General features: G+C 41.8%; 1 protein-coding gene across 1 annotated transcript in view; it reads right to left on the reverse strand.

Moving 5' to 3' along the window:
- The window catches only part of ABLIM2 (actin binding LIM protein family member 2), a 171,563-nt gene that overhangs the window by 121,461 nt on the left and 32,897 nt on the right, over positions 1 to 17,205 (reverse strand). Inside the window, exon 4 of the mRNA XM_077814657.1 lies at positions 14,041 to 14,156. Within this exon, the coding sequence (XP_077670783.1) occupies positions 14,041 to 14,156 (116 nt within the window). The remainder of the gene's footprint in view (positions 1 to 14,040; positions 14,157 to 17,205) is intronic.

Consider the following 17,205-nt stretch of genomic DNA (forward strand, 5'->3'; position numbering starts at 1 on the left):
GCCACACAAGATCCAAGAATATTATTGCTGGTAAAGTGATTCCAAATCAGAGGAGTCCATTATAAATTTCTGAAAAACTGACTTCTTTAGCGTAATTTCTGTTTAAAATAAAAGGTGCATATAGTTTCTTAAATGTGGTATTAATAAGACTACAAATATGATAGCCTAAAGAAGTGTAATAGTACCAGCATGTTAATGAGCACGGAATTATAGCAGGTGATGTTTGTTTGCTTTTGGTGGATTTGTGAAGCGTGAGGGAAGTTATAATGTGTCTCTTTAAGACCATTATGCTGAACCCCAGCACAGCTGGAAATCAGCCTAGGGCAAAAGCCTTTGCAGTCTGAAGCAGATTGCTGGACCTCTGCTAATAAATTAATCCCACACTTGGGTATGTGCCCAGACCTACTCCCACAAGACACTACACACCTCAGTATAGGTTCTCCTAATAGAAAGCAGTAATCTGTTTGGGAACCTCCATGTGCCAGGGGTTTTATTTGGTAATCTAATTTGATCTCATCTGTAGAGTTTTATTTTTACAGACTTAGTACAATACAGTGTATTTGGCTGTCATTCACTCTACATCTTATTTGAGCTTTTGGCTGGCTGTGAAGCATTTTTGGTGTATTTCTTTTAACAGCTCTTTTTCCTATTAAATTTTGGACAATTAAAAACAAATACTGCAGTTGCTATGCCAACTATGCCTGTTTATGTAAGTCCTTGTCTACTTGTCTCTGAGGAAACATCCTTCGCTGACTCATTTCTCTTCAACCAATAGGTCTGTGTAGGATACAAATGAATTTCCTGATATATTTTGATATATTCACCTTAATACACATTGTCAGAAAGTTTTACAGAGAGAGTCCACCAGAAACTAAAGAGAAAAGGAAGATGTTTATTCATATAACAATTAAAGATGCAGTGGCTCAGGATGGGAGCAGAGAGAGAGAGAGAAGGGAGATTCCCGTTTTTCCTCCAGATCATTAAGTGTCGGGGGGAGGGGACTGAATAGAGAAGGAGAGGAGGCCAGAACTTAAGTGAACACATAGGGATACTAGTAGATATAGTGTCAGAGAATTAGAGTTCAGCAAGTCCACAGAGATTTCCTGAAAGAAAACAGAGCATCCCTAAGCTGGATTCAGAGATGAATAGACTGATGAATAAGGCTGCACAGTTGGCATGTTGGTCCTAGAGCCAACTCAAACTCACGTCATTGTGCTAGATGGGGTAACCTGGAATAAAAATTGGTCAGCATTTTCCCTGGTCCTTGTCTCACTTACCTAGAGACAAATGTTTCATACACCATTTTCTTTTATGGAGAGAAGTGCTCAGTGAAAATAAAATGGCTATTAAAATAAAAAACTCAATAATAACAGGGGATTTCAACTATCCCCATATTGACTGGATACATATCACCTCAGGAAGGCATGCAGAGATAAAGTTTCTTGACACCTTAAATGACACTTGCTTGGAGCAACTAGTCCTGGAACCCACAAGAGGAGAGGCAGTTCTTGATTTAGTCCTCAGTGGAGCACAGAATCAGGTCTGAGAGGTGAATATAGCTGGACCACTTGGTAATAACTGACCATAATATAATTAACTCCCCTGTGGTGGGGAAAACACCTCAGCGGCCCAACACTGTAGCATTTAATTTCAGAAAGGGGAACTACACAAAAATGTGGAGGTTAGTTAAACAGAAATTCAAAGGTACAGCACCAAAAGTAAAATCCCTGCAAGCCGCATGGAAACTTTTAAAAGACATCATAATAGAGGCTCAAATTAAATGTATACCCTACATTAAAAAACATAGTAAGAGAACCAAAAAAAAAGGCCACCATGGCCACCAAGGTCATGTCTGACTAATCTAATCTCCTTTTATGATGAGATTACTGGTTCTGTGGATGAAGGGAAAGCAGTGGATGTATTGTTTCTTGACTTTAGCAAAGCTTTTGACACGGTCTCCCACAGTATTCTTGTCAGCAAGTTAAGGAAGTATGGGCTGGATGAATGCACTATAAGGTGGGTAGAAAGCTGGCTAGATTGTCGGGCTCAACGGGTAGTGATCAATGGCTCCATGTCTAGTTGGCAGCCGGTATCAAGTGGAGTGTCCCAGGGGTCGGTCCTGGGGCCGGTTTTGTTCAATATCTTCATAAATGATCTGGAGGATGGTGTGGATTGCACTCTCAGCAAATTTGCGGATGATACTAAACTGGGAGGAGTGGTAGATACGCTGGAGGGGAGGGATAGGATACAGAAGGACCTAGACAAATTGGAGGATTGGGCCAAAAGAAATCTGATGAGGTTCAATAAGGATAAGTGCAGGGTCCTGCACTTAGGATGGAAGAATCCAATGCACCGCTACAGACTAGGGACCGAATGGCTAGGCAGCAGTTCTGCGGAAAAGGACCTAGGGGTGACAGTGGACGAGAAGCTGGATATGTCAGCAGTGTGCCCTTGTTGCCAAGAAGGCCAATGGCATTTTGGGATGTATAAGTAGGGGCATAGCGAGCAGATCGAGGGACGTGATCGTTCCCCTCTATTCGACATTGGTGAGGCCTCATCTGGAGTACCGTGTCCAGTTTTGGGCCCCACACTACAAGAAGGATGTGGATAAATTGGAGAGAGTCCAGCGAAGGGCAACAAAAATGATTAGGGGTCTAGAACACATAACTTATGAGGAGAGGCTGAGGGAGCTGGGATTGTTTAGTCTGCAGAAGAGAAGAATGAGGGGGGATTTGATAGCTGCTTTCAACTACCTGAAAGGGGGTTCCAAAGGGGATGGCTCTAGACTGTTCTCAATGGTAGCAGATGACAGAACGAGGAGTAATGGTCTCAAGTTGCAGTGGGGGAGGTTTAGATTGGATATTAGGAGAAACTTTTTCACTAAGAGGGTGGTGAAACACTGGAATGAGTTACCTAGGGAGGTGGTAGAATCTCCTTCCTTAGAGGTTTTTAAGGTCAGGCTTGACAAAGCCCTGGCTGGGATGATTTAACTGGGAATTGGTCCTGCTTCGAGCAGGGGGTTGGACTAGATGACCTTCAGGGGTCCCTTCCAACCCTGATATTCTATGATTCTATGATTCTAAACAACAAAGTAAAGAAAGCACTGAGAGGCGAAAAGGCATCCTTTAAAAAATGGAAGTTAAATCCTAATGAGGAAAATAGAAAGGAGCATAAACTCTGGCAAATGAAGTGTAAAAATATAATTAGTAAGGCCAAAAAAGAATTTGAAGAACAGCTAGCCAAAGACTCAAAAAGTAATAGCAAAAAATGTTTTAAGTACATCAGAAGCAGGAAGCCAGTGGGGCCACTGGATGATCAAGATGCTAAAGGAGCACTCAAGGACAATAAGGCCATTGTGGAGAAACTAAATGAATTATTTGCATCGATCTTCACGGCTGAGGATGTGAGGGAGATTCCCAAACCTGAGTCATTCTTTTTAGGTGACAAATCTGAGGAACTGTCGCAGATTGGGGTGTCATTAGAGGAGTTGTTGGAACAAACTGATAAACTAAACAATAATAAGTCACCAGGACCAGATGGTATTCACCCAAGAGTGATGAAGGAACTCAAATGTGAAATTGCAGGACTACTAACTGTCATCTGTAACCTATCATTTAAATCAGCTTCTGTACCAAGTGACTGGAGGATAGCTAATGTGATGCCAATTTTTAAAAAGGGCTACAGCAGTGACCTTGGCAATTACAGGCTAGTAAACCTGACTTCAGTACCGGGCAAACTGGTTGAAACTACAATAAAGAACAAAATTGTCAGACACATAGACGAACATAATTTGTTGGGGAAGAGTCAACATGGTTTTTGTAAAGGGAAATCATGCCTCATCAATCTACTAGAATTCTTTAAGGGGGTCAACAAGCATGTGGACAAGGGGGATCCAGTGGATATAGTGTGCTTACATTTTCAGAAAGCCTTTGACAAGGTCCTTCATCAAAGGCTCTTAAGCAAAGTAAGCTGTCATGGGATAAGAGGGAAGCTCCTCTCATGGAGTGGTAACTGATTAAAAGATAGAAAACAGAGGGTAGGAATAAATAAATGGTCAGTTTTCAGAATGGAGAGAGGTAAATAGTGGTGTCCCCCAGGGGTCTGTACTGGAACCAGACCTATTCAATATATTCATAAATGATCTGGAAAAAGAGGTAAACAGTAAAGTGTCAAAATTTGCAGATGATACAAAACTACTCAAGATAGTTAAGTCCCAGGCAGACTGCGAAGAGCTACAAAAGGATCTCTCAAAACTGGGTGACTGGGCAACAAAATGGCAGATGAAAATCAATGTTGATAAATGCAAACTAGTGCACATTGGAAAACATAATTCCAACTATACATATCAAATGATAGGGTCTAAATTAGCTGTTCCAACTCAAGAAAGAGATCTTGGAGTCATTGTGAAGAGTTCTCTAAAAACATCCACTCAACGTGCAGTGACAGTCAAAAAAGCTAACAAAATGTTAGGAATCATTAAGAAAGGGTAGATAATAAGACAGAAAATATCATATTGCCTCTATATAAATCCATGGTACGCCCACATATTGAATACTATGAGTAAATGTGGTTACCCCATCTCAAAAAAGATATATTGGACTTGGAAAAGGTTCAGAAAAGGGCAACAAAAATTATTACGGGTAGGAACGGCTGCTGTATGAGGAGAGATTAATAAGACGGGGACTTTTCTGCTTGGAAAAGGGACAACTAAGGGGGGATATGATAGAGATCTATAAAATCAAGAGTAGTGTGGAGAAAGTAAATAAGGAAGTGTTATTTACTCCTCATAACACAAGAACTAGGGGCCACCAAATGAAATTAATCGGCAGCAGATTTAAAATGAACAAAAGGAAGTATTTTTTCCACACAACGCAGAGTCAACCTGTGGAACTCCTTGCCAGAGGATGCTGTGAAGGCCAAGACTATAACAGAGTTCAAATAAGAACTAGATAAATTAATGGAGGATAGGTCCATCAATGGCTATTAGCCAGGATGGGCGGGGATGGGGTACCTAGCCTCTATTTGCCAGAAGCTGGGAATGGGCAACAGGGGATGAATCACTTGATGATTACCTGTTCTGTTCATTCCCTCTGGGGCACCTGGCATTGGCCACTGTTGGAAGACAGGATACTGGGCTAGATGGATCTTTGGTCTGACCCACTATGGCCATTCTTATGTTAAAACACTAAGCCTTTTTCATGGTGAAACTCCCCTCTTTCAGTTGTTTTTTAGACAGTGAATCCTAAGTGCCATTTATTGCCTTATGAAGCATAACTACAATTTGTCATTTTGGACTTTCAGTTTCAAATTCAGCTAACAGATTTCTGAATATGTTTGTCCATTTCTGCCATTTTGGAAAGAATCGCTCCTTCCTGATATTTACTAAATGCTGGAGAAGTAGCTAAAGCAAATGGCATGCTGCCTTCTTTCTCGCTCAGATTTTCCAAGTTATTTTTTACAATCTCTCTATTACTACTTGATCTAGTAGTTGTCTTTATAATATTTGTTATCAGACTTTTGACTAAGTTCCTGTTGTTTTTCCTTTTCAGTTATATATATACACATCTTTATTACAGCAGATGTTGAGCTGTTTTCCTATCAGGTCATCTACTCCAGTCCCCTGCACTCATGGCAGGAATAAGTATTATCTAGACCATTCTTGACAGGTGTTTGTCTAACCTGCTCTTAAAAATCTCCAATGATGGAGATTCCACAACCTCCCTAGGCAATTTATTCCAGTGCTTACCCACCCTGACAGTTAGGAAATTTTTCCTAATGTCCAACCTAAACCGCTCTTGCTGTAATTTAAGCCCATTGCTTCTTGTCCTATCCTCAGAGGTTAAGGAGAACAATTTTTCTCCCTCCTGGTTGTAACAACCTTTTATGTACTTGAAAACTGTTATCATGTCCCCTCTCAATCTTCTCTTCTCCAGACTAAATACACCGAATTTTTTCAATCTTCCCTCAGAGGTCATGTTTTCTAGACCTTTAATCATTTTTGTTACTCTTCTCTGGACTTTCTCCAATTTGTCCACATCCTTCTTGTAGTGTGGGGCCCAAAACTGGACACAGTACTCCAGATGAGGCCTCACCAATGTCGAATAGAGGGGGAAGATCACATCCCTCGATCTGCTTGCTATGCCCCTACTTATACATCCCAAAATGCCATTGGCCTTCTTGGCAACAAGGGCACACTGCTGGCTCATATCCAGCTTCTCGTCCACTGTCACCCCTAGGTCCTTTTCCGCAGAACTGCTGCCTAGCCATTCGGTCCCTAGTCTGTAGCTGTGCATTGGTTCTTCCGTCCTAAGTGCAGGACCCTGCACTTATCCTTATTGAACCTCATCAGATTTCTTTTGGCCCACTTGAGGCCTAATGGAGCAGAACTTCTCATGTCTTGCTTAGACTCCTGATAATACATCCCAGAATTATGTTTCCTTTTTTGTAACAGTGTTACAACGTTGACTCATATTTAGCTTGTGATCCAGTACAACCCCCAGATCCCTTTCTGCAACACTCCTTCCTAGGCAGTCATTTCCCATTTTGTATGTCTGCAACTGATTGTTCCTCCCTAAGTGGAGTATTTTGCATTTGTTTTTACTGAATTTCATCCTATTTTCTTCAGACCATCCAGATCAGTTTGAATTTTAATCCTATTCTCCAAAGTACTTGCAACACCTCCTAGCTAGGTATTGTCTGCAAACTTTATAAGTGTGCTCTCTATGCCATTATCTAAATCATTGATGAAGATATTGAACAGAACCCGACCCAGAACTGATCCCTACGGGACCCCACTCAATATGCCCTTCCAGCTTGACTGTGAACCACTGATAACTACTCTCTGGGAATGGTTTTCCAACCAGTTATACACCCACCGTATAGTATCTCCATCCTAGATTGTATTTCCCTACAATATGAACTATAAGATCAAGTGGAGGATATGAAAGTAACACATGGGATTATAAAACTTTCAAACTTTTGTTGTTTTTGTGGTTTTCCCTAGTTGTTTCTTTCCAATTTTGTTACTCTCAAAATGACTGGTGTGTAATAGATCTTGTGAGGGGCAATGAAAGCCAGCAGGCTACCTCACCAGCTTGTGCACAAAAGAACACTCTCCAGCCACAGGATTTCAATTTCTTTCCTTCAGAACTTCAGTTTTATTTCTTTAAATAAAACTATTTAACACAAGTTCAGCATCTCACTCATGTTTCTTCCCCGGACCCAGGGTGTTCTGCAGAAGCCTGTCTATTCCCTGCAGCTCTTACACTCCATCCTAGCCTGCTCCCTGAAGGTTTCACTCCAGAAGCTCTATTTCCCTGCAGCTCTTACACTCCATCTACCTGAGAGTCACATATGAAATGAAAAGGAGTACTTGTGGCACCTTAGAGACTAACCAATTTATTTGAGCATGAGCTTTCGTGAGCTACAGCTCACTTCATCAGATGCATACCGTGGAAACTGCAGCAGACTTTATATATACACAGAGAATATGAAACAATACCTCCTCCCACCCCACTGTCCTGCTGGTAATAGCTTATCTAAAGTAATCGTCAGGTTAGGCCATTTCCAGCACAAATCCAGGTTTTCTCACCCTCCACCCCCACAACACAAATTCACTCTCCTGCTGGTGATAGCCCATCCAAAGTGACAACTCCTTACACAATGTGCATGATAATGAAGTTAGGCCATTTCCTGCACAAATCCAGGTTCTCTCACTCCCTCACCCCCCTCCAAAAACCCACCCCCATACACACACAGACTCACTCTCCTGCTGGTAATAGCTCGTCCAAACTGACCACTCTCCAAGTTTAAATCCAAGTTAAACCAGAACATCTGGGGGGGGGGGTAGGAAAAAACAAGAGGAAATAGGCTACCTTGCATAATGACTTAGCCACTCCCAGTCTCTATTTAACCCTAAATTAATAGTATCCAATTTGCAAATGAATTCCAATTCAGCAGTTTCTCGCTGGAGTCTGGATTTGAAGTTTTTTTGTTTTAAGATAGCGACCTTCATGTCTGTGATTGCGTGACCAGAGAGATTGAAGTGTTCTCCGACTGGTTTATGAATGTTATAATTCTTGACATCTGATTTGTGTCCATTTATTCTTTTACGTAGAGACTGTCCAGTTTGACCAATGTACATGGCAGAGGGGCATTGCTGGCACATGATGGCATAAATCACATTGGTGGATGTGCAGGTGAACGAGCCTCTGATAGTGTGGCTGATGTTATTAGGCCCTGTGATGGTGTCCCCTGAATAGATATGTGGGCACAATTGGCAACGGGCTTTGTTGCAAGGATAAGTTCCTGGGTTAGTGGTTCTGTTGTGTGGTATGTGGTTGTTGGTGAGTATTTGCTTCAGGTTGCGGGGCTGTCTGTAGGCAAGGACTGGCCTGTCTCCCAAGATTTGTGAGAGTGTTGGGTCATCCTTTAGGATAGGTTGTAGATCCTTAATAATGCGTTGGAGGGGTTTTAGTTGGGGGCTGAAGGTGAAGGCTAGTGGCGTTCTGTTATTTTCTTTGTTAGGCCTGTCCTGTAGTAGGTGACTTCTGGGAACTCTTCTGGCTCTATCAATCTGTTTCTTTACTTCCGCAGGTGGGTACTGTAGTTGTAAGAAAGCTTGACAGAGATCTTGTAGGTGTTTGTCTCTGTCTGAGGGGTTGGAGCAAATGCGGTTGTATCGCAGAGCTTGGCTGTAGACGATGGATTGTGTGGTGTGGTCAGGGTGAAAGCTGGAGGCATGCAGGTAGGAATAGCGGTCAGTAGGTTTCCGGTATAGGGTGGTGTTTATGTGACCATTGTTTATTAGCACTGTAGTGTCCAGGAAGTGGATCTCTTGTGTGGACTGGACCAGGCTGAGGTTGATGGTGGGATGGAAATTGTTGAAATCATGGTGGAATTCCTCAAGGGCTTCTTTTCCATGGGGCCAGATGATGAAGATGTCATCAATATAGCGCAAGTAGAGTAGGGGCTTTAGGGGACGAGAGCTGAGGAAGCGTTGATCTAAATCAGCCATAAAAATGTTGGCATACTGTGGGGCCATGCGGATACCCATAGCAGTGCCGCTGATCTGAAGATATACAAGGTATACTAAAACTAGACAAGCCATTTACAACGCACACTTTGCTTCTCTACAAAAGAAAAAGGACACTAAACTTTCTAAACTACTACATGCTACAAGGGGCCACAGCAATGGTTCCCTCAATCCACCTAGCAATATTGTTAACCTATCCAACTATACTCTCAGCCCAGCAGAAGCAGCTGTTCTATCTCGGGGCCTCTCCTTCTGCCCCTCCACCCCCATGAACATGATACAGTTCTGTGGTGACCTAGAATCCTATTTTCGACGTCTCCGACTCAAGGAATATTTCCAAAATACCTCTGAACAACATACTAATCCACAGAGGTCTCCCTACCAACACTACAGAAAGAAGGATTCTAGGTGGACTCCTCCTGAAGGTCGAAACAGCAGACTGGACTTCTACATAGAGTGCTTCCGCCGACGTGCACGGGCTGAAATTGTGGAAAAGCAGCATCACTTGCCCCATAACCTCAGCCACGCGGAACGCAGTGCCATCCACAGCCTCAGAAACAACTCTGACATCATAATCAAAAAGGCAGACAAAGGAGGTGCTGTTGTCATCATGAATAGGTCGGAATATGAACAAGAGGCTGCTCGGCAGCTCTCCAACACGAGTTTCTACAAGCCATTACGCTATGATCCCACTGAGAGTTACCAAAAGCAACTACAGCATATGCTCAAGAAACTTCCTGAAAAAGCACAAGATCAAATCCGCACAGACACACCCCTGGAACCCCGACCTGGGATATTCTATCTACTACCCAAGATCCATAAACCTGGAACTCCTGGGCGCCCAATCATTTCAGGCATTGGCACCCTGACAGCAGGATTGTCTGGCTATGTAGACTCCCTCCTCAGGCCCTACGCTACCAGCACTCCCAGCTACCTTCGAGACACCACTGACTTCCTGAGGAAACTTCAATCCACCGGTGATCTTCCTGATAACACTATCCTGGCCACTATGGATGTAGAAGCCCTCTACACCAACATTCCACACAAAGATGGACTACAAGCCGTCAGGAACACTATCCCCGATAATGTCACGGCTAACCTGGTGGCTGAACTTTGTGACTTTGTCCTTACCCATAACTATTTCACATTTGGGGACAATGTATACCTTCAGATCAGCGGCACTGCTATGGGTACCCGCATGGCCCCACAGTATGCCAACATTTTTATGGCTGATTTAGAACAACGCTTCCTCAGCTCTCGTCCCCTAAAGCCCCTACTCTACTTGCGCTATATTGATGACATCTTCATCATCTGGCCCCATGGAAAAGAAGCCCTTGAGGAATTCCACCATGATTTCAACAATTTCCATCCCACCATCAACCTCAGCCTGGTCCAGTCCACACAAGAGATCCACTTCCTGGACACTACAGTGCTAATAAACAATGGTCACATAAACACCACCCTATACAGGAAACCTACTGACCGCTATTCCTACCTGCATGCCTCCAGCTTTCACCCTGACCACACCACACGATCCATCGTCTACAGCCAAGCTCTGCGATACAACCGCATTTGCTCCAACCCCTCAGACAGAGACAAACACCTACAAGATCTCTGTCAAGCTTTCTTACAACTACAATACCCACCTGCGGAAGTAAAGAAACAGATTGATAGAGCCAGAAGAGTTCCCAGAAGTCACCTACTACAGGACAGGCCTAACAAAGAAAATAACAGAACGCCACTAGCCGTCACCTTCAGCCCCCAACTAAAACCCCTCCAACGCATTATTAAGGATCTACAACCTATCCTAAAGGATGACCCAACCCTCTCACAAATCTTGGGAGACAGGCCAGTCCTTGCCTACAGACAGCCCCGCAACCTGAAGCAAATACTCACCAACAACCACATACCACACAACAGAACCACTAACCCAGGAACTTATCCTTGCAACAAAGCCCGTTGCCAATTGTGCCCACATATCTATTCAGGGGACACCATCACAGGGCCTAATAACATCAGCCACACTATCAGAGGCTCGTTCACCTGCACATCCACCAATGTGATTTATGCCATCATGTGCCAGCAATGCCCCTCTGCCATGTACATTGGTCAAACTGGACAGTCTCTACGTAAAAGAATAAATGGACACAAATCAGATGTCAAGAATTATAACATTCATAAACCAGTCGGAGAACACTTCAATCTCTCTGGTCACGCAATCACAGACATGAAGGTCGCTATCTTAAAACAAAGAAACTTCAAATCCAGACTCCAGCGAGAAACTGCTGAATTGGAATTCATTTGCAAATTGGATACTGTTAATTTAGGGTTAAATAGAGACTGGGAGTGGCTAAGTCATTATGCAAGGTAGCCTATTTCCTCTTGTTTTTTCCTAACCCCCCCCCCCCCCCCCCCCGATATTCTGGTTTAACTTGGTTTTAAACTTGGAGAGTGGTCAGTTTGGATGAGCTATTACCAGCAGGAGTGAGAGAACCTGGATTTGTGCAGGAAATGGCCTAACTTCATTATCATGCACATTGTGTAAAGAGTTGTCACTTTTCTTTTTGCAAATACAGACTAACACGGCTGTTACTCTGAAACCTGACATATGAAATGGGTTCTGTCCCCTGATCCAGGGACTCCTGCAGGAGCCTTCCTATTCCCTGAATCTTTCACTAACAACTAATGTACTTACTGGCTCTTATGAAGACCAGGTGATCTTCAAGGTATCACCTGATCCCTGGCCCCACAGTATCCACTGGGGTCTAAGACCAACTCCCTGCGATAGAGAATGTCTGAAAATTTGAACATATAGGGCCTGATCCAACTCCCAAAGTCAAGTTCGTGGAAAGACTCCCATTGACTTTAATGAGAGCTGGCTCAGGCCTATATTTGGATATTTAATACTTGCACATGTTTGAGGATATAGTCAAGGAAAGGACACTTTTGTTTTTAAAGGCCAAATTTTCCCCGGAATGTGCTCCTAGGATCCATGGACGTCAAAGGTACAACACAGTCCTAAACCTCAACAATTACTGTAAAACACTCAGTTTATGGAACATGAAGCAATTTCAATAAAACAGGAAGTAAAACATGAATTCTGAGTGAAAAGGAGGAGAAGGGTGGCAGGATTTATGAACCCTAGGGGATTAGGGTTGTTCTGTCAATCAACCCTTTCAGCAAGAGCTAGACCCCTACTAAAAACTGCTATGCAAATTCTGGTGGCTTATTGAGAAAGACATGGCATGTTGAACTCCATCAAGATATGGAAAGGAGAGACGATGCTCCGGTCAGAGGGAACTAGAAACAAGAATGGACAGACCCTGCAGTAAATACTAGGAACAGCCAATTCTGGGGAATAAGCTTTGGCTAAAATTTATGTTCTGTTATAATTTGAGTTACCAGAAAAGCCAAACAGCAGGAAAGGGGGTAAATTTGACTTTACACAGCCTGGGTAGATTTTATTTGGAGCAGGAGGAGACCACCACTGTCCACATAGGGATTTGGAAAAGTACTCAGAGGAATGGTGGACATCCCTTTCACCAAGTTTCTACAAGCAGAAAATTCCACTGAAATCAATGGCACTGTGCTGATTTCTGCAAGCAGAGGGTCTGGCCCAGAATATATTGCCAAGGAGGTTTGCTGAGAATCACAGCATCCTGAGTAAAAGTCACTCAGCACACTGTGTTCAGCTGATGTCACTGCTCAGTAAAATGCTACAGGATTTATGGTAAACGAAATGAAGCTCAGAACAAATAAAAAGTAGTAAGTGATGCAAGTTTATGCAACTGCATCTACCATATGTCACCTATTAAAATATGGTTTTGAGGGTAATTTGACAGCAGCATATGAAATATGCTTTACATAAAGATAAATGGTCATAAAGGAAATGGAAATGAAAAGATGTGAAAACAGCAGTATTTTAATGCAATCATAGATCCATGCCACACACATAGTACCCCGAGGGTCAGCCTTGGGCAAAAACATTGAGAAAAATCAAAATACAAAGGCAATTCAATAGGAAAGATTTAATATCAAAAGAGAATATTCTTTGATGGTCTGTGCCCTTTAAAACAATACAGAAATAACCACAGTGGGCAAAATCAGGTAAACGGTCACTGAGGCAGGATTTGGCAAAATTCCCAATTGCACAAAAAAGCGATATACTTAAGGTTTCACAAATAACCAGCATGGAACGCTCAGGACTGCTGGCTGGCCTATTGCATTTACAGACATCACGTTTGTTGAGATCTGCACAATATCCTGCAAATGGCAATAGTGAACCCCGTCTGCAGGCAGGCATACTGCAAAACCAGTTTGTCTGAAAAGTAAAAAGGCAAATCCAGACTGCATCAAAAAGACACTGTTTCTCATGCTCAATCCTGCAAACCCTTACAATCGAGCAGTGTTTTGGCCTACTCGTGACAGTACAGTGAGCACTGTGTAAGGGCTGGCCCCTAAGAGATTTTCTCAATGACATGTACAGCATTGTAGATTCAATCATGTTGACTTATTTATAGATAATTAAATGAACTTGTTCTGCCAGGCACCTTGGGCCCGATCCAACTCCCATTCACTAAATGTGTGTCTTCCAATTATCTTTAATGAGAACTGTAGAAAAGATGGGCTAGATTCACTCCTGGTTTACAATGACTTCAGCCAACTTATGTCAGGGCCCATGACAGTGAACTTTAGTTCAGTTCAATTCTCTTTCCTCCAAGTCAACTTTAGTAACATAAAGATTTTAAGACAGGATCAAAGTAACAAAGGTCACTGGTAACAACCAAAAGAGGTTTCCCAGCTTCCAGCTAGTTGGGAGGCGATACAATAAGCCCTTTCCCCTAGGTATCCACCAGTATGGTAGATTCCCTTTTGCTTTTATAGCTCCTTCCCAGGGCAGGTTCCTACCTGTAACTCCTTACAGGCTGTAAGTTAAGGGAATCGTACAGCCACGTGGCTTTATTCACTAAACGACAAATAGATTGTTTCTAAAAAGAACTACTTACTTCGCAGGGCCTGGACGAGGAAAGTGCTATTGCTGCCAGCAGGGGGCAGTGAACACTTCTGGCAGACACACTCTTTCCCATTGAAAGTCACCCGGTCCCCAGGAGGAAAAGGCAGCCTGCAGCAGGAAAAATGAAAACATGACAAACAGAAAATCCTCACTTCCCTTACTGAGGTCAGACATCACTTTCCTTACAGGAACCAATCATTTTTTGGTGGGGAGGGAGCTGGGTGTGTGTGTCTTTTCATTCACGTATCCAATACTTTTCATTCACACATACTTTTCGTTCACACATCCAATCATCATCACCTGGAGGCTAAAATATCAAAGGTAAGTAGCAAACTGGCAACTTCGATGCATAAGCTAAAGCTACGCAGAGAAAACTTGCCCAAGACAGGAGAAAATACTCAAAAGCCAAGGCAAAGTCCATTGTTTCCTGGAAACGCGGTGACTGGTGACTGATAACCACCAATATCAGTCTTGGAATTGAGGGAGAGCTAGAATCATTTGTTTTTAATGAATATATACAAGTGTAATTGCTTTTGCAGAGACTACACCAGGCTGTTAAAATGTTGAAGAAAGCTATGAGTTTTCTTTTGGAAAAAAACTTTTGAAAAATGTAATCCTGACCAGCTCTGATCATATCGAAGTTCTCCGCTGAATCAATTTATTCAGAAATCAAATGCTTGCAAATACTCCTCGGAGGAAATATACCACAATTAAAGAACCGGATGCAAGTGCATAAAGTTTCTTTTCCATTGAACTAGAGCTCTCTTTACATTTAATTAAATGGTTCCACCTATTAACATCTTCTCAACTAAAAGCAAATTTATTAGAGCATAAGCTTTCGTGAGCTAAAGCTCACTTCACCAGATGCACAGAATGGAACATATTATACACACACACACACACACACACACACACACACACATACAGATACCTTGGAAGTTACAAACTGTGAGAGGCTAATTAGTTAAGATGAGCTATTATCAGCAGGAGAAAAAAAACTTTTGTAGTGGTAATCAAGATGGCCCATTCAGACAGTTGACAAGAAGGTGTGAGGATACTTAGCTTAAGGAAGTAGATTCAATATGTGTAATGACCCAGCCACTTCCAGTCTCTATTCAAACCCAAGTTAATGATATCTAGTTTGCATATTAATTCAAGCTTAGCAGTTTCTCCTTGGAGTCTGTTTTTGAAGTTTTTCTGTTGCAAAATTGCCACCCTTAAATCTTTTACTGAGTGGCCACAGAGGTTGAAGTGTTCTCCTACCGGTTTTTGAATGTTATGATTCCTTGATTCCTGATGTCCACCGGTAGGAGCTGTAGCTCACGAAAGCTTATGCTCAAATAAATTGGTTAGTCTCTAAGGTGCCACAAGTACTCCTTTTCTTTTTGCGAATACAGACTAACACTGCTACTCTGAAACTTCAACTTCTGTGGCCACTCAGTAAAAGATTTAAGGGTGGCAATTTTGCAACAGAAAAGCTTCAAAAAGAGACTCCAAAGAGAAACTGCTGAGCTTGAATTAATATGCAAACTAGATACCATTAATTTGGGTTTGAACAGAGACTGGGAGTGGCTGGGTCATTACACATATTGAATCTATTTCCCTATGTTAAGTATCCTCACACCTTCTTGTCAACTGTCTAAATGGGCCATCTTGATTATCCCTACAAAAGTTTTTTTTCTCCTGCTGATAATAGCTCATCTTAATTAATTAGCCTCTTACAGTTTGTATGGTAATTTCCACCTTATCTGTATGTATATATCTATATCTATATCTATCTTACTATATGTTCCATTCTATACATCCGATGAAGTGAGCTGTAGCTCACGAAAGCTTATGCTCTAATAAATTTGTTAGTCTCTAAGGTGCCACAAGTACTCCTTTTCTTTTTGCGAATACAGACTAACACGGCTGCTACTCTGAAACCTGTCAACTAAAAGGCTACCTTTGTTAGATATTGCTTGTGCACAGAAACTAGAGAGGTTTGGGAAGGAAGAGCTGGGAAAATCACTTTATACTGCAGGGAATGATGAAGAGGGCTTATAACACATATCTATCAGGGTGAAATTCACCTCATAGAAGGCTTATGTACCACTAAATCCCAAATGAAACATCAAAATATAACTTTAGTGGGTATTAAGTGGTGCATCGGCATAATGCATACCTTCTGCCCAGTGGTGAATTCCATCTGAGGGGTGTATTTCACTGAAATATAATTAAGAAAATTCTGTATTATATTCACCACCACCCCAAATTTTTTTACAAATTATGAAACAGAATATAAAAGGCTCTCTGAGAGATTTTTTTCCATATAAAGGCTTTATATACACTCCTTGCTAAGTTTCAGAGTAACAGCCGTGTTAGTCTGTACTCCTTGCTAAGAACAGTAGACAGATTGGTTTGCTCCCAGAGTAGTATAAAAAACCTTCTTGGGGGGCAGGGAATGTTTCTTACTATGTGTTTGTATAGTATGTATAACACAGTGGGGCTATGATCTTAGCTGGGGTTCCCAGGACGTGCTGCAATACCAATATGAAATAATAAGAAAATATTGTAAACAGTGCATCTAATAGGAAGAGAAATCACTAACCACATCTCCATGTTTTACATATAATGCAAAGGAATGACTAATTACAAAAAAGGTGCCATCTTAATTGTAAAATGATGTACCTTAGTTTAATTCAAATACTGAGCTGCAGTACCATTGTAAATGTGAAATCCACTATATAATTTTATTATTTTAATAAAATAGCAGACATTAAGGCCAGAAGTCAGCATGTTGATCTTCTAATTAAATTTCCTGTAAAACGAAGATCAAAGAATTTCGCCCAGCATTTTCTGCATCAAACTCACTAACTTCTAGCTGAGATAGACTATATTGTTTAGGAAGACATCCAAGCTTGATTTATAGACTCTGTATGAAGGAGAATTTATTACAGTCCTTGGTAATCTGCTCCAAATTAACCCCCCACCCTTACAAACAAAGATAACAGAACCCATTTTACAATTACACAAAAAATCTTCTGTCTTATTCTTGCATTCATATGAACAGCTACATTCTCGGAGCAAAATCATGGCCCCATTGGAGACAATGGGAGCTTTGCCATTGACTTAAGGAGATCATGATTTCACACCATAAACAAAGTTAAATCATCTA

Source organism: Eretmochelys imbricata, chromosome 4 (assembly GCF_965152235.1).
Source record: "Eretmochelys imbricata isolate rEreImb1 chromosome 4, rEreImb1.hap1, whole genome shotgun sequence".
NCBI lineage: Eukaryota > Metazoa > Chordata > Testudines > Cheloniidae > Eretmochelys > Eretmochelys imbricata.